At 42.6% G+C, this 26,351-nt stretch overlaps 1 protein-coding gene across 1 annotated transcript in view; it reads right to left on the bottom strand.

Moving 5' to 3' along the window:
- CLTCL1 (clathrin heavy chain like 1) overlaps positions 1-26,351 on the bottom strand; it is a gene marked incomplete at its 5' end in the record, with an annotated part of 157,252 nt that overhangs the window by 85,935 nt on the left and 44,966 nt on the right. Inside the window, 3 exon segments of the mRNA XM_064271932.1 lie at positions 19,834-19,946; positions 24,444-24,545; positions 24,548-24,602. Of these exon segments, the coding sequence (XP_064128002.1) occupies positions 19,834-19,946; positions 24,444-24,545; positions 24,548-24,602 (270 nt within the window).

Here is a 26,351-nt window from a genome sequence, read left to right as displayed (position 1 = left end):
CCAAGATAGGCTGAAAAGCTAGGCCTCTTGTGCCAGTTAGTCAAGTTATGAATGCAAAGGAAGAGCCCTTGAAGGAAATTAAACGTGCTATTCCAGTGAAAACACGAATTATAAGAAAGTGGAACTGCCTTATTGCTGATATGGAGAAAGTTTCAGTGGTCTAGATGGAAGATCAAACCAGCCACATTTCCTTAAGCCAAAACCTAATCCAGGGCAAGGCCCTAACTCTCTTCAATTCTATGAAGGCTGAGCAAGGCGAGGAAGCTGCAGAAAAAAAAGTATGAAACTAGCAGAGGTTGGTTCAGGACGTTTAACGAAAGAAGCCACCTCCATAACAAAAAAGTGCAAGAAGAGGTGTTAAGTGCTGATGTAGAAGCTGCAGCAAGTTATCCAGAAGATCTAGCTAAGATAACTGATGAAGGTAGCTGCACTAAACATCAGATTTTCTTTTTTTTTAATTTTTATTGTGCTTTAAGAGAAAGTTTACGAATCAAGTCAGTCTCTCACACAAAAACTTATACACACCTTCCTACATACTCCCAACTTCTCTCCCCCTAATGAGACAGTCCGCTCCCTCCCTCCACTCTCTCTTTTTGTGTCCATTTCACCAGCTTCTAGCCCCCTCTACCCTCTCATCCCCCCTCCAGACAGGAGATGCCAACATAGTCTCAAGTGTCCACATGATTCAACAACCTCACTCCTCACCAGCATCCCTCTCCAACCCATTGCCCAGTCCAATCCCTGTCTGAAGAGCTGGCTTTGGAAATGGTTCCTGTCCTGGGGCAACAGAAGGTCTGGGAGCCATAACCACCAGAGTCCTTCTAGTCTCAGTCAGAGCATTAAGTCTGGTCTTCTTCCGGGAATTTGGGGTCTGCATCCCACTGCTCTCCTGCTCCCTCAGGGGTTCTTTGTTAGGTTCCCTGTCAGGACAGTCATTGGTTGTTGCCGGGCACCATCTAGTTCTCCTGGTCTCAGGCTGATGTAGTCTCTGGTTTATGTGGCCCCTTCTGTCTCTTGGGCTCGTAACTACCTTGTGTCCTTGGTGTTCCTTATTCTTCTTTAATCCAGGTGGGTTGAGACCAATTGATGCATCTTAGATGGCTGCTTGCTAGCATTTAAAACCCCAGACGCCACTCTCCAAAGTGGGATGCAGAGTGTTTTCTTAATAGAATTTTATTATGCCAATTGACTTAGATGTCCCCTGAAACCATGGACCCCAAACCCCTGCCCCTACTATGCTGGCCTTACAAATCATTCACTTTATTCTGAAACCTCGCTTTTGGTTTAGTCCAGTTGTGCTGACCTCGCCTGTATTGTGTGTTGTTTTTCCTGTCACCTAATGTAATTCTTATCTACTAATTAGTGAATACCCCTCTTCCACCTTTCCTCCCTCACCCGTCTCGTAACCACAAACGTATGTGTTCTTCTCAGTTTAAACTATTCCTTGAGTTCTTATAATAGTGGTCTTATACAGTATTTGTACTTTTGCAACTAATTTGACTCAGCATAATGCCTTCCAGATTTCTCCATGTTATGAAATGTTTCACAGATTCATCATTGTTCTTTATCAGTGCGTAGTATTCCATTGTGTGAATATACCATAATTTACTTATCCATTCATCCACTGATGGGCACCTTGGTTGCTTCCAGCTTTTTGCTACTGTAAACAGTGCTGCAGTAAACATGGATGTGCATATATCTGTTCGTGTAAAGGCTCATATTTCTCTAGGGTATGTCCCAAGGAGTCGGATTGCTGGATCGTGTGGTAGTTCTATTTCTAGCTTTTTAAGGAACCACCAAATCAATTTCCAAAGTGGTTGTACCATTTTACATTCCCACCAGCAGCGTGTAAGTGTTCCAGTCTCTCCACAACCTCTCCACCATTTATTATTTTGTGTTTTTTGGATTAATACCAGCCTTGTTGGAATGACATGGAGTCTCATTGTAGTTTTGATTTGCATTTCTCTAAATGGCGAATGATCGTGAGCATTTTCTCATGTATCTCTTAGCTACCTGAATGTCTTCTTTCGTGAAGTGTCTGTTGTATCTTTTGCCCACTTTTTAATTGGGTTATTTGTCTTTTTGTAGTTGAGTTTTTGCAGTATCATGTAGATTTTAGAGATCAGGCGCTGATCGCAAATGTCATAGCTAAAAATTTTTTCCCAGTCTGTAGGTAATCTTTTCACTCTTTTGGTGAAGTCTTTGGATGAACATAGGTGTTCGTTTTTCAGGAGCTCCCAGTTATCTAGTTTTTCTTCTGCATTGTTAGTAATGTTTTGAATACTGTTTATGCCATGTATTAGGGCTCCTAACATTGTCCCTATTTTTCCTTCCATAATATTTATCGTTTTAGATTTTATGTTTAGGCCTTTGATCCATTTTTTTTAATAACTTTTATTAAGCTTCAAGTGAACGTTTACAAATCCAATCAGTCTGTCACATATAAGTTTACATACATCTCACTCCCTACTCCCACTTGCTCTCCCCCTCTTGAGTCAGCCCTTTCAGTCTCTCCTTTCTTGACAATTTTGCCTGCTTCCCTCTCTCTCTATCCTCCCATCCCCCCTCCAGACAAGAGTTGCCAACACAATCTCAAGTGTCCACCTCATATAATTAGCTCACTCTTCATCAGCGTCTCTCTCCCACCCGCTGACCAGTCCCTTTCATTTCTGATGAGTTGTCTTCGGGGATGGTTCCTGTCCTGTGCCAACAGAAGGTCTGGGGAGCATGGCCGCCGGGATTCCTCCAGTCTCAGTCAGACCATTAAGTTTGGTCTTTTTATGAGAATTTGGGGTCTGCATCCCACTGATCTCCTGCTCCCTCAGGGGTCCTCTGCTGTGCTCCCTGTCAGGGCAGTCATCGATTGTGGCCGGGCACCAACTAGTTCTTCTGGTCTCAGGATGATATAGGTCTCTGGTTCATGTGGCCCTTTCTGTCTCTTGGGCTCTTAGTTGTCATGTGGCCTTGGTGTTCTTCATTTTCCTTTGCTCCAGGTGGGTTGAGACCAATTGATGCATCTTAGATGGCCGCTTGTTAGCATTTAAGACCCCAGACGCCACATTTCAAAGTGGGATGCAGAATGATTTCATGATAGAATTATTTTGCCAATTGACTTAGAAGTCCTCGGAAACCATGTTCCCCAGACCCCCGCCCTTGCTCCGCTGACCTTTGAAGCATTCATTTTATCCCGGAAACTTCCTTGCTTTTGGTCCAGTCCAACTGAGCTGACCTTCCATGTATTGAGTGTTGTCTTTCCCTTCACCTAAAGCAGTTCTTATCTACTGATTAATCAATAAAAAACCCTCTCCCACCCTCCCTCCCTCCCCCCCTCATAACCACAAAAGTATGTGTTCTTCTCAGGTTTACTATTTCTCAAGATCTTATAATAGTGGTCTTATACAATATTTGTCCTTTTGCCTCTGACTAATTTCGCTCAGCATAATGCCTTCCAGGTTCCTCCATGTTATGAAATGTTTCAGAGATTCGTCACTGTTCTTTATCGATGCGTAGTATTCCATTGTGTGAATATACCACAATTTATTTACCCATTCATCTGTTGATGGACACCTTGGTTGCTTCCAACTTTTTGCTATTGTAAACAGAGCTGCAATAAACATGGGTGTGCATATATCTGTTTGTATGAAGGCTCTTGTATCTCTAGGGTATATTCCTAGGAGTGGGATTTCTGGGTTGTATGGTAGTTCTATTTCTAACTGTTTAAGATAACGCCAGATAGATTTCCAAAGTGGTTGTACCATTTTACATTCCCACCAGCAGTGTATGAGAGTTCCAATCTCTCCGCAGCCTCTCCAACATTTACTATTTTGTGTTTTTTGGATTAATGCCAGCCTTGCTGGTGTGAGATGGAATCTCATTGTAGTTTTAATTTGCATTTCTCTAATGGCTAATGATCGAGAGCATTTTCTCATGTATCTGTTGGCTGCCTGAATATCTTCTTTAGTGAAATGTGTGTTCATATTCTTTGCCCACTTCTTGATTGGGTTGTTTGTCTTTTTCTGGTTGAGTTTTGACAGAATCATGTAGATTTTAGAGATCAGGCACTGGTCGGAGATGTCACAGCTGAAAATTCTTTCCCAATCTGTAGGTGGTCTTTTTACTCTTTTGGAGAAGTCTTTAGATGAGCATAGGTGTTTGATTTTTAGGAGCTCCCAGTTATCGGGTTTCTCTTCATCATTTTTGGTAATGTTTTGTATTCTGTTTATACCTTGTATTAGGGCTCCTAGGGTTGTCCCAATTTTTTCTTCCATGATCTTTATCGTTTTAGTCTTTATGTTTAGGTCTTTGATCCACTTGGAGTTAGTTTTTGTGCATGGTGTGAGGTATGGGTCCTGTTTCATTTTTTTGCAAATGGATATCCAGTTATGCCAGCACCATTTGTTAAAAAGGCTATCTTTTCCCCAGTTAATTGACACGGGTCCTTTGTTAAATATCAGCTGCTCATACGTGGATGGATCTATGTCTGGGTTCTCAATTCTGTTCCATTGGTCTATGTGTCTGTTGTGGTACCAATACCAGGCTGTTTTGACTACTGTGGCTGTATAATAGGTTCTGAAGTCAGGTAAGGTGAGGCCTCCCACTTTCTTCTTCTTTTTCAGTAGTGCTTTGCTTATCCGGGGCTTCTTTCCCTTCCATATGAAATTGGTGATTTGTTTCTCTATCCCCTTAAAATATGACATTGGAATTTGGATCGGAAGTGCGTTAAATGTACAGATGGCTTTTGGTAGGATAGACATTTTTACTATGTTAAGTCTTCCTATCCATGAGCAGGGTATGTTTTTCCACTTAAGCATGTCCTTTTGTATTTCTTGTAGTAGAGCTTTGTAGTTTTCTTTGTATAGGTCTTTTACATCCTTGGTAAGATTTATTCCTAAGTATCTTATCTTCTTGGGGGCTACTGTGAGTGGTATTGATTTGGTTATTTCCTCTTCGGTGTTCTCTTTGTTGATGTAGAGGAATCCAAGTGATTTTTGTATGTTTATTTTATAACCTGAGACTCTGCCAAACTCTTCTATTAGTTTCAGTAGGTTTCTGGAGGATTCCTTAGGGTTTTCTGTGTATATAATCATGTCATCTGCAAATAGTGATAACTTTACTTCTTCCTTGCCAATCCGGATACCTTTTATTTCTTTGTCTAGCCTAATTGCCCTGGCTAAGACTTCCAACACGATGTTGAATAAGAGCGGTGATAAAGGGCATCCTTGTCTGGTTCCCGTTCTCAAGGGAAATGCTTTCAGGTTCTCTCCATTTAGAGTGATATTGGCTGTTGGCTTTGCACAGATGCCCTTTATTATGTGGAGGAATTTTCCTTCAATTCCTATTTTGGTAAGAGTTTTTATCATGAATGGGTGTTGGACTTTGTCAAATGCCTTTTCTGCATCAATTGATAAGATCATGTGGTTTTTGTCTTTTGTTTTATTTATGTGATGGATTACATTAATGGTTTTTCTGATATTAAACCAGCCTTGCATACCTGGTATAAATCCCACTTGATCAGGGTGAATTATTTTTTTGATGTGTTGTTGGATTCTATTGGCTAGAATTTTGTTGAGGATTTTTGCATCAATGTTCATGAGGGATATAGGTCTATAATTTTCTTTTTTTGTAATGTCTTTACCTGGTTTTGGTATCAGGGAGATGGTGGCTTCATAGAATGAGTTGGGTAGTATTCCGTCATTTTCTATGCTTTGGAATACCTTTAGTAGTAGTGGTGTTAACTCTTCTCTGAAAGTTTGGTAGAACTCTGCAGTGAAGCCATCCGGGCCAGGGCTTTTTTTTGTTGGGAGTTTTTTGATTACCGTTTCAATCTCTTTTTTTGTTATGGGTCTATTTAGTTGTTCTACTTCTGAATGTGTTAGTTTAGGTAGGTAGTGTTTTTCCAGGAATTCGTCCGTTTCTTCTAGGTTTTCAAATTTGTTAGAGTACAATTTTTCATAATAATCTGAAATGATTCTTTTAATTTCCTTTGGTTCTGTTGTGATGTGGTCCTTCTCATTTCTTATTCGGGTTATTTGTTTCCTTTCCTGTATTTCTTTAGTCAGTCTAGCCAATGGTTTATCAATTTTGTTAATTTTTTCAAAGAACCAGCTTTTGGCTTTGTTAATTCTTTCAATTGTTTTTCTGTTCTCTAATTCATCTAGTTCAGCTCTAATTTTTATTATTTGTTTTCTTCTGGTGCCTGATGGATTCTTTTGTTGCTCAGTTTCTATTTGTTCAAGTTGTCGGGACAGTTCTCTGCTTTTGGCTCTTTCTTCTTTTTGTATGTGTGCATTTATTGATATAAATTGGCCTCTGAGCACTGCTTTTGCTGTGTCCCAGAGGTTTTGATAGGAAGTATTTTCATTCTCGTTGCTTTCTATGAATTTCCTTATTCCCTCCTTGATGTCTTCTATAACCCAGTCTTTTTTCAGGAGGGTATTGTTCAGTTTCCAAGTATTTGATTTCTTTTCCCTAGTTTTTCTGTTATGGATCTCTAGTTTTATTGCCTTGTGGTCTGAGAAGATGCTTTGTAATATTTCGATGTTTTGGACTCTGCAAAGGTTTGTTTTATGACCTAATATGTGGTCTATTCTAGAGAATGTTCCATGTGCGCTAGAAAAAAAAGTATATTTTGCAGCAGTTGGGTGGAGAGTTCTGTATAAGTCAATGAGGTCAAGTTGGTTGATTGCTGTAATTAGATCTTCCGTGTCTCTGTTGAGCTTCTTACTGGATGTCCTGTCCTTCTCCGAAAGTGGTGTGTTGAAGTCTCCTACTATAACTGTGGAGGTATCTATCTCGCTTTTCAATTCTGTTAAAATTTGATTTATGTATCTTGCAGCCCTGTCATTGGGTGCATAAATATTTAATATGGTTATGTCTTCCTGATCAATTGTCCCTTTTATCATTATATAGTGTCCTTCTTTATCCTTTGTGGTGGATTTAAGTCTAAAGTCTATTTTGTCAGAAATTAATATTGCTACTCCTCTTCTTTTTTGCTTATTGTTTGCTTGATATACTTTTTTCCATCCTTTGAGTTTTAGTTTGTTTGTGTCTCCAAGTCTAAGGTGTGTCTCTTGTAGGCAGCATATAGATGGATCGTGTTTCTTTATCCAGTCTGTGACTCTCTGTCTCTTTATTGGTGCATTTAGTCCATTTACATTCAGGGTAATTATAGATAAATAAGTTTTTAGTGCTGTCATTTTGATGCCTTTTTATGTGTGTTGTTGACAATTTCATTTTTCCACATACTTTTTTGTGCTGAGGCGTTTTTCTTAGTAAATTGTGAGATCCTCATTTTCATAGTGCTTGACTTTATGTTAGTTGAGTCGTTACGTTTTTCTTGAGTTATAGAGTTGTTATACCTTTTTGTGGTTACCTTATTATTTACCCCTATTTTTCTAAGTAAAAACCTAACTTGTATTGTTCTATATCGCCTTGTATCACTCTCCATCTGGCAGTTCAATGCCTCCTGTATTTAGTCCCTCTTTTTGATTATTGTGATCTTTTACCTATTGACTTCCATGATTCCCTGTTATGTGTATTTTTTTTTAAATTAATCTTAATTTGTTTGTTTTTGTGATTTCCCTATTTGAGTTGATATCGGGACGTTCTGTTTTGTGACCTTGTGTTGTGCTGATATCTGATATTATTGGTTCTCTGACCAAACAATATCCTTTAGTATTTCTTGTAGCTTTGGTTTGGTTTTTGCAAATTCTCTAAACTCCTTTGATCCATTTTGAGCTCGTTTTTGTGCATCGAGTGAGGTATGGTCTTGTTTCATTTTTCTGCAGATGGATATCCAGTTATGCCAGCAGCATTTGTTAAGAAGACTCTCTTTTCCCCCATTTAACTGTTTTGGGGCCTTTGTCAAATATCTGCTGCTCATATGTGAATGGACTTATGTCTGGATACTCAATCCTGTTCCACTAGTGTATGTATCTGTTGTTGTACCAGTACCAGGCTTAAACAACAGATTTTCAATGGAGACAAAACACCTTATATTGGAAGAAGATGCCATCTAGAACTTTGATAGCTACAGAAGAGAAGTCAATGCCTGGCTTCAAAGGACAGGAGGACTGTCTTGTTAGGGTCTAACGCAGCTGGTGACTTTAAGTTGAAGCCAATACTCATTTACCTTTCAGAAAATCTTATGAGCCTCAAGAATTATGCAAAACCTATTTTGCCCACGCTCTATAAATGGAACAACAAAGCCTAGATGACGGCACATCTGTTTACAACATGGTTTACTGAATATTTTAAGCCCACTGTTGAGACCTACTGCTCAGAAAAAAAAAGTTTCCTTTTGAAATACTACTATTCATTGACAATGTACCTGGTTACCCAAGAGCTCTGACGGAGATGTACAAGGAGCTTAAGGTTGTTTTCATGCCTGGTAACACAACATCTATTCTGCAGCGATGAATCCAAGAGTAATTTCGATTTTCAAGTTTCATTATTTAAGAAATACATTTTGTATTGACTATGCAAAGGCATTTGGCTGTGTGGATCATAACAAATTATGGGTAACATTGTGAAGAATGGGAATTCCAGAACATTTAATTGTGCTTATGTGGAACGTGTACACAGACCAAGGGGCAGTTGTTCGAACAGAACAAGGGGATACTGTGCGGTTTAAAATCAGGAAAGGTGTGCCTCAGGGTTGTGTCCTTTTGCCATACTCATTCAATCTGTATGCTGAGCAAATAATCTGAGGAACTGGGCTATATGAAGAGGAACGCAGCATCAGGATTTGGGGTGGACTCATTAACAACCTGTGTTACGCAGATACCAAAACTTTACTTGCTGAAAGTGAAAAGGACTTGAAGCACTTACTGATGAAGATCAAAGACTACAGCCTTCAGTATGGATTACATTTCAACATAAAGAAAACAAAAATTTGCATAACTGAACCAATAAGAAACATCATGATAAACGGAGAAAAGATTGAGGTCGTCAAGGATTTCATTTTACTTGGATCCACAATCAATGTCCATGGAAGCAGCAGTCCATTAGGCAAATCTACTGCAAAAGACCTCTTTAAAGTGTTAAAAAGCAAAGATGTCTCTTTGAGGACTAAGATGAGCCTGATCCAAGCCATGACATTTTCAATTACCTCATATGCATGGGAAAGCTGGCTAATGAATAAGGAAGATCAAAGAATTGTTGCCTTTGAATTATGGTGTTGGTGAAGAATACTGAATATACCATGGACTGCCAGAAGAAGGAACAATTCTGTCCTGGAAGAAGTACAGGCATCCTTGGAAGCAAGAATGGTGAGACTTCATCTCATGTACTTTGGACAAGTTATCAGGAGGGTCAGGAGGGACCAGTCCCTGGAGAAGAACATCATCATCAGTAAGGTAGAGGGTCAGTGAAAAAGAGGAAGACCTTCAATGAGATGGACTGACACAGTAGCTGCACAATGGGCTCAAACATAGCAACAAGTATGAGGATGGTGTAGGATTGGGCAGTGTTTTGTTGTATTGTACACAGGGTCACCACGAGTCAGAATCGAGTCGACGGCACTTAACAACAACACAACATAGCTGGTGGGAATGCAAAATGGTACAGCTATAGTGGAAAACAGTGTGGAGGTTACTCAAAAAAAAAAAAACAAAAACTTACGTATGACCCAGCAATCCTAGGAATATACCCAAGGGACTTGAAAACGTTGATGCGAACAAACATATGCATACCAATTTTCACTACAGCACTATTCACAATACCCAAACAACCCAAACGCTCATCAACAAATGAATGGGTAAACAAAATACAGTCTATACTTACAATGGAACACTACACAGCTAGAAAGAGAAATGAATTCCTGATACATGCTACAACCTGAAACTTGAAGATATTATGTTGAGTGAAATAAATCAATTACTCCACAAAAAGACAAGAATAGTCAAATGTATAGAGATCAGACAGAAACCCTAGAAGGCAGTGAGTTTATATTAATGGGGCAGAACAACCCCATAAAGGAGGGTGCGAATGGCTGCACAACTCTAAAAATGTAATCAATGTCACTGAATTGTACATGTAGAAACTGTTGAATTGGTGTATGTTTTGCTGTGCATATTCTCAACAACAGCAACAGCAAAAATGATAGAGATTAAAGCCTGTGGTTACAAGGGTGGGAGAGAGGGCAAAAGGAGGGATTTTTGCTTATGAAGCACTAAGTTTTTGTTTATGGTGATAGAAAATTTGCACTGATTAAGGGTAATGATTGCACAGCTGATCAACATAATTGTTGCCAATAGGTTGTATACCTGGAAAAAATTGAATTAGCAAATGTTGTGTGATATATATTCCTGGAGCTCTGGTGGCACAGTGGTTAAGAGATCAGCTGCTAACCAAAAGGTTGGCAGTTCAAATCCACCAGCTGCTCCTCAGAAACACTTATAGGGCAGTTCTACTCTGTCCCATAAGGTCACTATGAGTCAGAATCTACTTGACCACAATGAGTTTTTTTCTGATTATATATTCTTACCGAAAAAAAAAAAAAAAAACCTTCAGAGGCTGCTTATGTACTACCAAACACCTCATGGGATCTGGTTTCTTGGTTTGGAGGTTTAGGGTCATGATTTTATGCGACATCCCAGTTAACTGGCCTAATATGTACGTGCTTCTGTTCAAAAAGCTTGCAAGCAACCATTCAAGGTACAACAATTGGTCTCTACTTGCCTGGAGCAACAGAGGAAGAAGAGTCAGGAACAGGATGAGGAATGTGTGGCTACTTGCCTCCATGAACAACTGCCCCTTTTGCCATGAGATCAGAAGAACTGGAAGGTGCCCGGCTATCATTACTGAACATTTTGATCAGCGGTACTATAGAAAAATCCTGATCAAAAGGCAAATAATGCAGAACAGAATTTCAAATCCTCATGGAGTCTGAAATTCCTGCCCTGAGTATTCCTTAAGCCAAACAATAAAAAAAAAAAAAAAAACCTTTTTTTTTTTTTAAGTTAGCTTATTTAGTAAAAACTGTTTGCCTTGAACACTGTGCTCTTTTGAAGAACTATCTACATGGGATCAAATTGACAACAGTACCTTGAAAGGTCAGATAGGAAGCTTAGGGGGCAATAAGTTCATGTTAATGGGGGGGAAAGAATTCAAGAAAGGGGCGCGAGAAGGTTGCACAAATTGAAGAATGTAATCAACGTTGCTCACTGAATTGCAAATGTAGAAATTAAAGAATTGGTGTATGTTTTGCTGTGTATACTTCCAACAACAATAAAAAACATTTTTGTATGTAACAAGTAGACTTTTTTTTTTAATTGTGCTTTAGATGGCTTACAGAGCAAATTAGTTTCTCATTAAACAATTAATACACACATTGTTTTGTGACACTGGATGCCAACCCTTCAACATGTCAGCACTCTCCCCTTCTTGACCTTGGGTTCCCCATTTCCATTTGTCCAGCTTTCTTGTCCCCTCCTGCCTTCTCATCCTTGCCCCGGGGCTGGTGTGCCCATTTAGTCTTGTATAAATGGTTGAACTACACGTGTTATTGTTTGTTCTGTGTGTCTGTCTAATCTTTGGCTAAAGAGTAAACCTCAGAAGTGACTTCAGTACTGAGTTAAAAAGGTGTCCAGGGGGCCATACACTCAGGATTCCTTCAGTCTCTGTCAGATCAGTAAGTCTCGTCTTTTCTTGTGAGTTAGAATTCTCTTCTATGTTTTTCTCCAGCTCCGTCCAGGACCCTCTATTGTGATCCTTGCCAGAGGAAAATTATTTTTTTCTGTATATACTGTTCTTCAGTGAATATCTATTTTTTACAATACAAGGAAAAAGGCCTAGGATTTCAGTATGTGAGTAGGAAGAAGTCCTGCCATAGAAAGGAGTGTTCTTCTTCAGGGACTGTTAAGGCCACATGAGCTAAAAGACGGGCCTCAACAACACCCTCTGTGTTCTCAACTACCCATGCCAGGCTCTCCTGAGGCATGGAGATAATAACTTTGTGACTGAGAATCAGCATAAAGCTGATTCCCATAAGGCAGAGATCAAGTATATTCCCATCTTCCTACTTCTCCATCATTTCTGACAACAGCTGCCGGGCTGCACTTTGTCTCCCAGCCCCTAGCAACCTGGAGCTTGGTCAGAGTCCACAAGCTAAAAGGACACTGTTTTTGGGTTCCTTAATTTGCTAGAAGGACTCACAGAACCTGCAGAAGGTATTATACTTAAAACTGCCAGTTTTATTATAGCAAAAGGGTATAAATCGGGATCATCATAAGGAAGAGATGCACAGGAGAGGAAGGTTCCCCACGTGGAGCTGCTGTGTCTCAGAGGTAGCACCTTACCCTCCCTTAGCCTTCCAGGAAGCTTTTCCTTTTTTTTAAGCAAGAAGAAAGATTTTATTCAGCATATGTTCCAAGAGACAGAAGTGGGAAATGGACAAGCACGCTGCCAGAGCTATGTCTGTCCGAGTCCGAAGAATGTTACAGAATCATCAGTTTATATAGCAATTACAAATGGGTAAAATCCTTAAAAGCTTCATCTTTTCACAGATTGCTAAAAACTGCTGAGTCAACCTGATTCTACATTTTGAATTATCTTTTTAAATAATCATTCATACAAGCTTCAGTAACAACAGTCAGAAGGGTCTTCATTGGTTCAACAAATATTACTATTTATCTAAATGCTAATAGAAAAAGATAAAGAGTGGAAAATATGTGGGTCTTTTGTGCTCTAAGTATTTGGTTAAGTGAAAGGTTTCCTAAAAGATATTTTCCAAGATTGTCCCAGCTATTGTTTTTATACCTGAGGGCCCAGTTGATATATCCTTGTGAATCCTTGTCATTCCAGCTGGGTCACATTCTTTATACTCAAGGACAGGGAATAATGGTTCCAATTTTAACTCCTAAGTCACTCCTTTTTGAATGGAGAGTGGAGATAACAGGTCGATGATCAAAACCCAGACTTAGGCTCCTAGATGGCAGCCACCATGGAGGCTCTTTAAGCTCACAGTATTGGTTTTCCATCAGATACCATCTGGTTTCTCACCAGGGTCTTAAGTAAGAGTGACATTTCCATCAATCACTTTGCAGAAATGAGCAGAATCAAGGTACATCAAAATTTTAGCCCAAGCCTTTCTTTTGCCTTATAAGTGTATAATAGAAGATACGTTTTATTATGCCTAATACTATCAGATGCAGACTATGAATATTACTATTCCTTCCAACAGTATCTAGACCATGTACTTATTACGGATGGTAACCACTCAAATAAACTTCGTGTTTGTAAGGGTATTAAAGTGTGTAATCAAGTAGCTTGCTGTCTAATTCTATGTATACCTTGTTCTACTTCTGCTGTGTGCCATTTGTCCAAATGCAACAAGAGGTTATTTGCTATAGCACAGACTCCACCTTCTTGGGTTAATAAAAAACTAAAGCTATTCTGTTACATAATGCCACCCTGGCTAATGAGGTCAGAGATTGCTGTTGTGTTTCCATTCCGTTAGCAACTTTGCTACCAGGAACCTTTTGAGCCTCAGTTTTCCGAAGCCTTTATTGGCCTCACCACGTGGAAGCCTCATTGTCCTCTGGTATGGCCACCCTCCACTCATTAGCCTCAAGTGTAGCGCAGCTCTCAGTAATCAAGGCCAAAGGCCAAATTGCCTATTGCTAGGTGTGCCATCACCTCACAATTCGCCCCCTGGCCTCTGGTCACAGGTTCTTTCACATGCTTAATATTTGGAGGATTCCTCCCCCTTCCCTGTACATCAACATTCAGCATTACCACCTCAGTCTAAATCAGTCATTAACAATTAGTCCTGTCCATCCTCATTTCATAGGGCAAAAACTCCTCCCTGGAGGACACTCCAATGTGCTGCAGGCTTCCGTCTGGTCCATAGGTAGGCGTCATCTCTACTTTACCTTTTTAGGCATCTGATGTGACTGAACTAAGAAAAAATATTTTCTCGCTCTGAGCCTCTCTTGAGGTTATTAACATGATGTTGGATTTCCCTCACTGCATAATCCATTTATTCATTCCTTTACCCTCAGCTATTATTTCTCCTTTCCTCCATTTTTCATTTTTTTTTTTCACTGCAAGTTTTTGATCTTGGGAAGGGACGTCAGGTTTGGCCGCTATGCTAGTCCAGATTGCTGGCAGTAATACCAGTTTAGCAAGCACCTCCTTCTTGCTAGACTGGTATTACTATAGTAGTGGGCTATCTTGGCCATTAGGCAATACAGCAGTATTCACTCTCAACTCCAATTCTGCCAGATGGGGTGAAGGTACAATTGATCCTATTAGGCCTTTGGAAATTCCAGCATACTGGTTTTGGGGTATGGTTACAGTTTTTTGCTTAGGGATCACCCCTGCTTCCAACAACCCTGGTCCTGGGAACACAGCATCTGGCAGGAAAAAAGCAATTTGAGGTGATGTGGGGAAGAACTGTATAGTTGCACCAGCATTCTTCCTCACTTCTCCTTCCCAGATGCCCCCCAAATGTAGAAATCTGTCCAGTGGCAAGCCTCCTTTGGTCCCCTTCATGTTGAGTGTGAACACACACTCATGAAGGCATGTATGCCAGCCCTTCATGCCTTCCTCTCCCCACTTTAGATAACAAGTTTTTCAACTGCCCATTCTAATTCTCTATCAGACCATTATTCTGAGGGTGGTATGCAATGTGGCATGTCCATTTAATGATTCTTGGTCCATTGCTGAACACTATGGGCTGTAAAGTGTGTTCCTTGGTTGAAGACACGTAATTCGGTGGCCCAAATTGGTACAGTATCTTTTGTTCCAAACCCTGAGTAATATTTTTAGCATTTGCATCTACCACTGGATATGCAAAGCCTACTCCAGGGTAAGTATGTACCCCTGTCAGGACCCATTTGTAGCACCTAGGGCCAGTGGTATCATCAGTTCAGTGTAATCCACTTGCCAGCTACGAGCGGGGCCTTCCCCCCAGGGTATCTGCCCCATAGTTGTTTGTAACATCTGTGTTTCTTGTTGGCAGATAGACAGTCTTTAGTGGCATTTTGAGTCTCAGAGTGTGCAAGACAGATATGTCTAGATTTAGCTCATCTCTGCATTGCTGTAACACCCCCATATCCATTCATTTCATGGTCCCAGGTAGCCATCTCAAGGGAAGTGTATCAACAGGTCCACTTGCTGATTCCAACTGCCTTCTAATTCAGGAAGTGTGTTCTCATGGGCACTGACATGTCCTACTTAAATGCACCCCTCAAATTTCAATGTTGGCATCTCTTCAATAGGCCAGGTTTTCATCGCCCTTTTACCTGGCCCTACTGCCTAGGTGTTGGCCGTTGCCCGAGTCCACAAAAACTCAAACGTGGGGCAAACAGCATGCATTACAGCCCACTGAGCTGATTTGTTTTTATCTTTAGTCAGTGTCTTTCCATCTGCTGGTAATTTTCTCTCAAATATGTATCTCCTGGTTCAAAATCCCAGCTGGGTGGCACTCACAAGCTTTCGGCATAAGCCCCAAACTACGCCCACAAGGATTATTATAATAACCTGTGTGAACTTGGGCACACTTCCTAATTTCATTTAGCATATCCAATCAAAGCTGGCCTATAACGGCAGACAATACTAGGCAGTCGAACATTCCCAAATCAGACAAAATATCCATTCTGGTAATACACTCAAACACAACCACTTCACATAAAGCCTGTTGAAACATTCCATTTTCATCCACACTTCTCTTTTCCACCCTGAGCATTTTATTTATTCATAGGTATATGGCCCCAGATTCCTGGCTGGGGGGTCACAGCAGAAGATCCTGACCCCTTGTCAATCATCCTGATTAGCCTGCCAGGCCTTTGCCTCAAAAGACTCCACGGGGTACTTTTCTCACCTTCCTGTTCTCTTGGGAATCAGGCTACAGCATGGCTCTTTTCCCTTTGGAAACAGCTCTAAGGCCCCAGGCTCCACACCAGAATCTAAACACAGCTACAGACTCCAGTCTAGACAGGCCAGAACATAAACTTAGCTCATCTCTACTTTCACTGTGAAGCCCTGGTAGCGCAGTGGTTAACAGTTACCAAAAGGTCAGCAGTTTGAATCTACCACCACTCCTTGGAAACCCTATAGGGCAGTTCAACTCTGTCCTATACCGTCACTAAGAGTTGAAATAGACTCAAAAGCAATGGGTTTTACTTTCATTGTCGCCATTACAGACAACAATAACCAAAGAATTGTATACTGCACTTTTTCCTTGTTACTTTGCAAAGGTTTCTCATCTCCCACTCGATCATCCTTTCTCTTCCAAAATCCCCAGCGGCTGTTCCAGCGAATCCCATCCATTCCACCTGGCTCGCCAGTTGCATTAAGCAAAGGGAAAAGCGGGTAACTCCCACCTTTGTCACTAAATGTGTGGTAAGAATCTTCATGAATCCAATCCCCAAAATGTGGGGACGAATCTAGTCCTCACCTTCCTACTTCTCCACCCTCGTCACCAGCCTCCCAAATGGCACAATGTCTCTCCAACCCTAGCCACCCAGAGCTGGGTCAGAGCTCACAAGTTAGATGGACACCATCTTGCAGACTGCTGAACAGGCAGACACCAGCCCCTGCTGGCTCTCACTGTCCCTGTGGGTTCAATAATTCACTGGAACGGCTCATAAAATTCATGGAGTATACCATACGTACAGCTACAAATTTATTATAACCCAAAAGGATACAAATGAAAAAACTCATAGGGTCATGTCAGGGGACAGCCCCAGCAAGGGAAGACCCTCACTGTGTGCCCTGGCAGATAATCCAAAGAACTGACGTGTAGCCCCTTCCAGATTCAGGAGTTTATTCAGGGAAACTTACTGACACGGGCAAGCAGCTGCCCTCCAGTGGCAGCCGGCTGGAGTATTTTCCGCAACCACCTAGCAAGGGACCCAAGCTTATATGCCACTGCAGTTGGGACCAAGGCTCACTGTTTTTCTCCCATGTCCTTGGGCAGTCAGTGTTCCCAGGGACTTCACATCCAGGCCCAGATGTTTTCCTTCTTGTTGCTAAGGCATTATTCTTCCTTGGCCGCTGGCCCAGTCATGCCACTCCTGACTTTGTATCCTAGCCCGAGTCCATCCCGAATTCATCCCCAGCATGCTTCGGGGAAGAGGAAAGCTGATTCCATTAGGGAGGGGATGCATATAGCTGAATAGCATTACCTTACAGTCCACCCCCACATACCCTCCTGATGTCCTTATAATCTTACCGCCCCCTCTCCCGCGACAGCCCTTGGACTTGGTATGCAGAGGAGCATTGCAAAACGAGACCACATACTCAGTATAACCAGCAACACAAGAAAAGACGTAGTAATAAGAGTCCCAGTATCACCCAGAAGCTTGGCCGCCAGGCGGGTGGGAGGGACTGCAGCCAGCTGGAGACAGGGTCAGCGGCATCGTGTTTGATAGATTACACATCTCTTTACTCTGGAGCAGACAATGCTTCAGCGTCTGCAGTCAGCTGGTAAGACCGGTCTGCTCATTGACTCTTTTCCACTCTCACTATAGGGGCTTTTCTGATGACTAGTCACACAAGTAACAAAAACTTACCAGGAGCAGAACTGATTTTTTTTTTTTTTTGGTCCAGATGTCTCATCCCTATAGGGGCTTGCTTTATATATCAGTACCAGGGTTGTCAGTGGCCAGAATGAATGGCCAGGCTATTAGCCATAGCCCACGTCACAGTTTCCTTGTGCCCCTCTAAAAACGGCCCTAACTGCGGCAATTCCCATCTGGACTTGGAGGCAAAAGTTTACAAAGGTGTGCATTAATACATCAATATCATCAGTGCATATAATAAGGATTTGTAGGGGCCCCAAGGGACTTATCCATAGTCAGGCTGGGGCAAGTGTCTCAACGATAGTGACCTCAGACCCAAAGTATACCTCACTGGACTTTAACTGTAACACAAGGCATTTGTTCCTCGCTGGTGACGGAGAAATTAGGCTTAATCTTCAATCTTAATTATTTCTGAAAGAAGATCTGGGAAAAGTTGGCAGGGCCCTCGCTCATTTGTGGGGCCACGCCTCTACCACACCAAGTGCAAACATGGGTCCAGCCCAGTTGCCTGGTAACCTGGGGGTGGGCCCCCCTTTTTTAGCTTTCGCCTTACCATTGTAGCTGCAGCTAGACTGCTGTTCAGTTATCTTTGGTGGGGGGCGGCGGGGGGGGGGGCGGGGAGAGCAGCTATCAGAGAATTCTGAGGTCTCTTCAAGGTCGCTCAACACGAACTATCTTGAAGGGATTTTTACTCCTTTTTTTCTCTTTTTTCCCTGCTGTTTTAACTCCTGCTTTGCACTTTTTTTTTTTTTGCACTGGGTGTTACAGGGTGTTCTCAGCACCAGGGGCCTGTTTATCCCCTCCAGCTAGCTCCGGTCCCATGCTCTGCTAACTGAGCTAGCTGGGCTTCACTGGCCACCCCAGTATTTCTCCCACAGAAAAGCATATGGGCCAGATCTCCCCACACAGAGGTCACTGGGCACTCTGGAATTTCCCCCGAAGATGCCTCTTGCTTCCGTTAACAGGGCACTAATGTTTCAGTGGAGGAGGAATATGCTGTGTGCAAATCCTCCAGTTGCAGCTCTGCTTCCAGCTGCTGAAGTGGGGCCCTCGCGGCTGGCTCCGAATCAGAATCAGAAGCCCCTCTCAATGCTGCCAGTAGAGGCCACCCCACACAAGCCGCCTCAGCACAGCAATCTGGCTTTTGCTTTGGGGCTTCCCATGAATATCGCCATCCCCATAACAGCGGCCATGCAACTCCTGAAGCCAAAACACGAACATCCTTCTTTTCTTTCTCAACATGCAAAGACTCTAGTAACTGCAACAATCCTGGTGGCATTTTCCAGGCATTCCTGTACTCACGCACAGGTCCCCAGGCATCAACAGCCTGGGCTAGTGGTCCCCGGGCCACCCTGGGATTTCCCCCAGTGGAGCCCACTTTGCCTCACCCATCTGGGAAGGTCTGGTGTGCTCCCCAGAACCCTACTGACTACGCCACTTGTCAGGGGACAGCCCCAGCAAGAAAAGACCCTCGCTGTGTGTCCTGGCAGATAATCCAAAGAACTGACATGTAGCCCCTTCCAGATTCAGGAGTTTATTCAGGGAAACTTACTGACACGGGCAAGCAGCTGCTCTCCAGTGGAGGCCGGCTGGAGTATTTTCCGCAACCACCTAGCAAGGGACCCAAGCTTATATACCATTCCAGTTGGGACCAAGGCTCATTGTTTTTCTCCCATGTCCTTGGGTAGTCAGTGTTCCCAGAAACTTCACGTCCAGGGCCAGATGTTTTTCTTCTTGTTGCTAAGTCATTCCCTGGCCTTGGCCCCTGGCCCAGTCATGCCACTCCTGGCCTTGTACCCTAGCCAAAGTCCATCCTGAATTCATCCCCAGCATGCTTTGGGGAAGAGCATAGCTGATTCCATTAGCGAGGGGATCCATATAGCTGAATAGCATTACCCTACAGGTGAGGTCTGGGAGGGTTCCCAGCATGGAACTTCCATGTCCCAAAGAAGGACACGTTACCCTCTCCTGTGCATGGTCACCAACAAGGAAGCTCCTATCAGCCTTAGAATTCAGGGCTCTTATTGGCCTCTCATGTGCCCATGACAGATTACATCTTGCCTTCCAAGGCTTAATTAACATCAGGCTCCCAGTTGATCCCTCTTGGTCTGGTCAGCCCTGACTTATTAGTCTCAAGTGTAGTCCAGCTCAAAAGAACTAAGAACAAAGGCCAAATTGCTTTCTGAAAGGTAATTCCACACCTTGAAGGTGCAAAGAACCACCAACTACAAGATGCCTCTGCAGCCCACTTCTACTAGAGATTCATGATTCAATCAAAACCCTGTAGAGAGTAGCATATTCATACCTGCTTTGCCACTGGGAAATCAATCTGTGCCTCTGGAGGGAAAAACACACTCAGCTTTCTTGACAAAGGTTGGTTTCTTACTGCAGGCTATCCCACTTCAATGATGTGCAACTGGAAAAGAGATTTTAGGTCAATCCAAAGTAGAAATATTCTTGGTGGTAGATATTGCTAACCACACAGTCTCAAGTACAGCCTCAGAGTTCTTTATGGATAATGCTAAAATCTACAAGATAATCATACCCAAGTGAGACAACCCCATTCTTGTGGTACTTATGATTATTTGTTAACTTGCTTTCCACCTACAAGTACAACAGCGAGAACCAATGTCAGGAAACCTAAGGTCCAGCTCCAGGATGTTGGCCTCAATGCCAACGACTATGAAACAAAAGGCTCCAACTAGGACCTGAAGTCTCTTTCTAGCTTAGCTACTCTGATCTGCTCACAGTCCAGGCTAACAAATCAGTTTACCAGACAAGATCTCAAAATTGTATGACAAACTCACGAGATAGTCTGATTATGGCACAGGTCCGAGTTTTTCAAAGGTGGTATTGTGGGACCTAAGAATCTTTGGCGTGCTTACCATAGCCACTGTAGGAATGAGAGTGGACTAGGGGAGACCCATTCCTGCTTTTATCAGGACAGCTTCAAATTCCCATTTTACCTATGTGCCTTCCCTGTAACTTTCATCTAAAGAAAAGGAACCACAGCTAAAGCAACAGGTCTGGGAAAAAATCACTAGCAGAGGTCAACTGGAGACATGAAACACAAAGGGTTGGAGGGTAGGCTTAACAAGAGGAAATGGCCAAGTATATCCACGGGGGATAATCTGCATTTGGCTAGGCAGAGAGAAGGGGGGAAATACTAAAGAGGCCAAGAAGAGGCTTACACTGAAAGATGGACTCCATGGGGATGGCCTGATGCTGCAAGCATTCAGGAGCTCGTCCTGTCCATCCTATTGCCATCAAGTCAATGCCGACTCATACAGGAGCTACTGTAAATTAAAATATGGGAGACTGAAAATTCTTGCACACAGGCACTTTAAGAGAATTGATAAATTAGGAACATTCTATGGCTGGGACTACTAGTAGGAAAGGGTCTGAGGATCTAATAAATGGCTATTTTCTAACACAAATATGGGATGAGGAGGGCTTCGTCTACCACAATAAGTCTTAACAGGCATGAGACCTACTAATGGCTAGACAGCAAGCACAAGCATATAATGGAGTTAGAGCCATGGTTTCTTGCTTGGAGGTTCAGGAGAATGGTGATACTATCAACAGAATGGGGTCACTGGGAAAGGAAGCCTTTTTTTTTTTTTAATGGAGTGGGGGAATATTTTTGGACAAGTGGAACCTACCTGTAAGAAAGTTAGTAAAAAAAAACTGGTACAGAAGAATTAGATGGTGCCCGGCCACAACCGATGACCGCCCTAACAGGGAACTCAACAGAGAAACCCTGAGAGAGCATGAGAGCAGTGGGATGCAGACCCCAAATTCTCAAAAAAAGACCAGACTTGATGGTCAGACTGGGACTGGGGGACCCCAGAGGCCATGGTCCCCAGACCTTCTATTAGCCCAGGACAGGAACCATTCCCAAAGCCAACTCTTCAAACAGGGATTGGACTGGAATAAAAAAGGAATAGGGAATGGAAAATGACACTGGTGAAGAATGAGCTTCTTGGATCAAGTAGACACGAGGCTATGTTGGCAACTCCTGTGTGCGGGGGATGAGAGGGCAGAAGGGGCCAGAAGCTACCCGAATGGACATGAGGAGAGAGAGTGGAGGGAGGAACTGTGCTCTCATTGGAGGGAGAGCAATTAGGAGCATATGGCAAGGTGTATGTAAATTTTTGTATGAGAGACTGACCTGATTTGTAAACTTTCACTTAAAGCACAATAAAAATTAATTAAAAAAAAAAAAGACAGAAAGAAACAGGTGTCCAGGCCAAACTCTCATCCATAAATAGAGGTCACAGGGCCATTCTTGGAAACCATAGTGGCGTAGTGGTTAAGTGCTACGGCTGCTAACCAAAGGGTCGGCAGTTCGAATCTACCAGTTGCTCTTTGGGAACTCTATGGGGCAGTTCTACTCTGTCCTATAGGGTCGCTATGAGTTGGAATGGACTCGATGGTACTAGGTTTGGTTTTTTTTTTTGGTTGGAGCCATTCTCACAAGTACAGCTGAACTGAACTTGGAAGGTGTGTGAACTGAACACAGGCTAAAAAAAACACTGAAGCAACTCCACACCCTTCATTTTGTAGAGGATGTGAGATCCACCCACAAATCATTATGAGGCAGCACTTGGGGAAGTTGCTGTTGGGGGAAGCCCCATTTCCCAGGCCCACAGTCTCTCGGAGTATGGAAGGACCTGCACTGGGAAGATAGCTCCTGGGAAATCTCTGCCCCCGCTTCCTTACCTCTGAGGGGCCGTGAAGAGTAACCTGAGCCTGCCCGCTCATCAGCCCCTGCTCTTTCAGGGCCTCAGGCCTGTAAGGAACTCCTTTTTGTTTGCTCTCTTCTCCACCATGAGCTCACTGGGGCAGGCTCTGCCCCTGAAATGGAAGCCCTTTGCAGCCCCACTCTGATGCTGAAGAGGTGGTAACCAATTCTGAGGGGATATGGTGGTAAACTCTTTTGCTACTTAACTAAAGTCAGTTTCTTCCATCATCTTTATTAGCAATGAAACTGATATTCCACTTGACTCCTATTTTTACCTTGATTCTCAACCAAAAAACTAAAAAAACCAAACCTGTTGCATTGATTCTGACTTATAACAAGCCTACAGAACAGAGTAGAACTGCCACATAGAGTTTCCAAGGAGCGCCTGACGGATTTGAACTGCCAATCTTTTGGTGAGCAGCCATAGCACTTAGCCAGTACGCCACCAGGGTTTCCATTTTCAACTGAGGAGGGCATAGTCTTACAGTATCACATACTTTACTCTCAACTGAGGAGGGCATAAAGCATGTGATACAATAAGACTGATAAGTACCCAAGAAAGCATATTTAAAATGAAGAAGTTTGGGAATCCACATATTGATTTAGAACTCCTCTTCAGGAAGTACTTCAGAGCCAATGAACAACCCAAAATAATGATTTCAGAAAATGTTTTTGACAAGACTGTCCTGGGATCAGGCCTCCTTTTTGAAGGAGTTCTCCAAGTGACTGACACATTCCTGGTAGAAGCCCAGGACTCCTTTGACATCCTGAGCTCTTCCACCTCCACACATAGCCCCGTCCACGGCAGCCCTACTGAACAAGTGCTGGCCATGCCCTCAAGCCTGACAAAACCCAACTCGCTCTCGGGCATAGCCTCTTCTCTCTGTTAGCATCCCTGGGAGCCCAGCCCCATCACCTGAGCAGAACCACTCCATCAGTGATGTACAGCCCACACCACCTTATGGTAAGAATGGCACTGCAATGGTTATTTCACAACCATCTCCCCAGTAAGGCTCATGTGCCAGGGCAGGAGCTATCCCTCACCTTTACGTCCCCAGTACGGAGCCCATGCTCAGTATAGTCTATCCAAGTGTTTTTTTAGGGGAAACCCCAAAAAACCAAACCCATTGCCATCGAATCAATTCCGACTCATAGAGACCCTATAGGACAGAACAGATCTGCCCCACATGGTTTCCAAGGAGCAGCTGGTGGATTCGAGCTTCTGACCTTTTGGTTAGCTGCTGAGCTCTTAACTACTGCACCACCATGGCTCTTTTAAGGGAAAGGGACCAACTGAAAAATAGCAGACTTCAGCTTCCTAAGTTTATGCAAAGTTTTCCTGTCAAATCACTAACATGCACATTAGGTGAACAGTTAGGAACACAGCCAAGAGCCTTCATTTACATAGTGCACCTGCAAGCTGCTCTCCATTCCCAAATATATGTTGTTGTTAGTTGCCATTGAGTCAATTCTGACTCATTGCAATCCCACATGTGTACAGCAGAACTGCTCCATAGGGCTTTCAAGGTTGTGACCCCTCAGAAGCATATTACCAGGCTTGTCTTCCAAGGAGACTCTGGGTGGGTTCAAAATGCCAACCTTTCGGCTAGTAGTCTACTGCTTAACTGTTTGCACCACCCAGGGACTCTTCCGCTTATATGTTGTTGTTGTATGCTGTTGAGTTGATTCCGACTCATAGTGACCCTTTAGGACAGAGCAGAACTATCCCACAGGGTTTCCAAGGATATAATCTTTAAGGAAGCTGACTGCTACATTTTTCTCCCATGCAATGGCTGGTGGCTTCAAACCCATGGTTGACTTTTCAGTTAGCAGCTGAGTGCTTAACCACTGTGCTACCAGGGCTCCTCCCCCAATTATACCCCAAACCAAACCAAACCCACTGCCGTCGAGTTGATTCCGACTCATAGCGACCCTATAGGACAGGGCAGAGCTGCCCCACAGAGTTTCCAAGGAGCGCCTGGCAGATTCTAACTGCCGACCTCTTGGTTGGCAGCTGTAGTACTTAACCACTATGCCACCAGGGTTTCCTCCAATTATACAGTGGCTACTAAATGTCCGCTAAGCGACTATCAATTACGCTTGTATAAACTCAGGTCACTTTTCTGAGGGAGAAACAATGGAATAGGACTTACCTTGTTCACTCTTTCTTTTGCTTTCTGTAGGACTGCATACAGCAAAGCAGAAAAGGGTGGAAGGCTTGATATTCCCCTCGGCCATAAATTCCACAAATGCTGCAGCATGGCCTTCTATTGCTGTGAAACCTTCCTATCTACTGAGTAGAGTTGTATTACCCCAACCACATGCTTTTGCTGAAAAAGATATTGTGCAATGAAAAGGAAAGACAAGATGTGAACATAAATAACAAACAATTCCTAAAACAAATGTTTCTCAAATGAAAGTCTCATACATTGATATATTCCCTCTAATAAACAGTAAGCCTGTTAGCTATTAAGAACCATGACATATCTCTGAAACTGACACGGACAGATGGCTATACACTAAGGAAACAAGTAAGACTATGAAATAATGAGAGATTTGATTTGTTAGTAATAATGTGTGCATGTGTGTATTTTCATAGAAACTCTTGGGAGGAAAAACTTCAAAATGTAGTTAAACCAGGGGGATGAGATTATGGGCTAAATTTGAAAAATTTTTTGTTTTCTGAAATTTATTTATAGTACAAACTATATTTAATAAAAACCAAGAGGGCTGATATCCTTTGACAAATATAGAACTTACATTTTTTAAGCAAAGAATTTCAGTTCATTTATAACCAATGTCAAATGCTCAAAAAGCTAAGTCAATGGAACATGAAAGCATCACAGTCAAACTCCTACCATTCAAGAACCTATCATCTCTGCCTCACGTAGTCTGTGGATAAAATTACAATCCTCAGTTTGTTGCTCTCCTACCCTGAAAAGTTATCTTTTACATTCTGAAAGGGGGAAAACAAGAACTTTGACCTTTTCCTTAAAAAAAAAAAATCTTTTCTACCGTACTTTTCTTTTACATGGACTTATGTAAAAGTTACTACACAAAAGAACCAATATGTGTTACAACACAGATGAACCTTGAACTCATTATGTGAGTGAAAGAAGCTAGCCATAAAGGACCACATCTTGTATGACTCCACATAGGAAATACCCAGAATACACAAGTCTATAGTGAGACAGAAAGTAGATTAGTGGTTGCCAAGGGCTGCAGGTAGGGAGAAATAGGGGACTGACCAGTAAATAAATTAAGTTTACTCTATCAGAAGAATGAACATGAAAATTTAAAAATGAGAATAAAAAGGACAGTACAAAACTCGCTCTCACAGGAGACTACGAGAAGATTTTCAGCAACATGGTGACATTTCATTTGCATCCCCATGCTAGAGAAGAAAAACTGAAGCCAAGACAGAGGCAGAGCAGAGAGAACACCTGAGAGCAAGACTGGAGACCGGGGCTCTTATGCTGGCGTGTGCTCAAGGATCCAAAGGCTACCTGTGTGGCCTTGGCGCAATGACTTCTTCTTAGTCCTAGGCTCCTCCCAGGTCAAGTCCATTAATGGAGCAGCTGAGTGTTAAATGTGCTTTGGGTAAAAACATGTTGAGGACTGCAGCTGGCAAAGATTCAACATGAAAATGCCTTCTTGTGCCAGGCACTGTGCTAGAAGATAAGGATAAATAAGATGAATAAGACACAGACCCCTTCCTTAAGGAGAGATGGCAAGGGCTTCTGGCAAGTAAGCCCAAGTGCAATACAGGGTGATGACAGCTATGGCACAGGGAAGAACTAGATGTCCTGTTACCTCACCAGACTGGTGCATCAGGGAAGGCTGCCCAAAATAATCTGGAGTCAAAGCTAACCAGGGAAAGAGGAAAAGAAGTTGTCTCAAATGGGGGGTACCAAAAAAAACCTGTTGCCGTCGAGTCAATTTCGACTCATAGCGATCCTATAGGACAGAGTAGATAGAACTGCCTCATAGAGTTTCCAAAGAACGCCTGGTGGATTTGAACTGCTGACCTTTTGGTTAGCAGCCATACCTCTTAACCAAACAGGGCAGCATTTGCAAAG

Source organism: Loxodonta africana, chromosome 19, assembly GCF_030014295.1.
Source record: "Loxodonta africana isolate mLoxAfr1 chromosome 19, mLoxAfr1.hap2, whole genome shotgun sequence".
NCBI lineage: Eukaryota > Metazoa > Chordata > Mammalia > Proboscidea > Elephantidae > Loxodonta > Loxodonta africana.
Note: the sequence above shows the minus strand (reverse complement) of the source record. Positions and strands in the feature narration are given on the sequence as shown.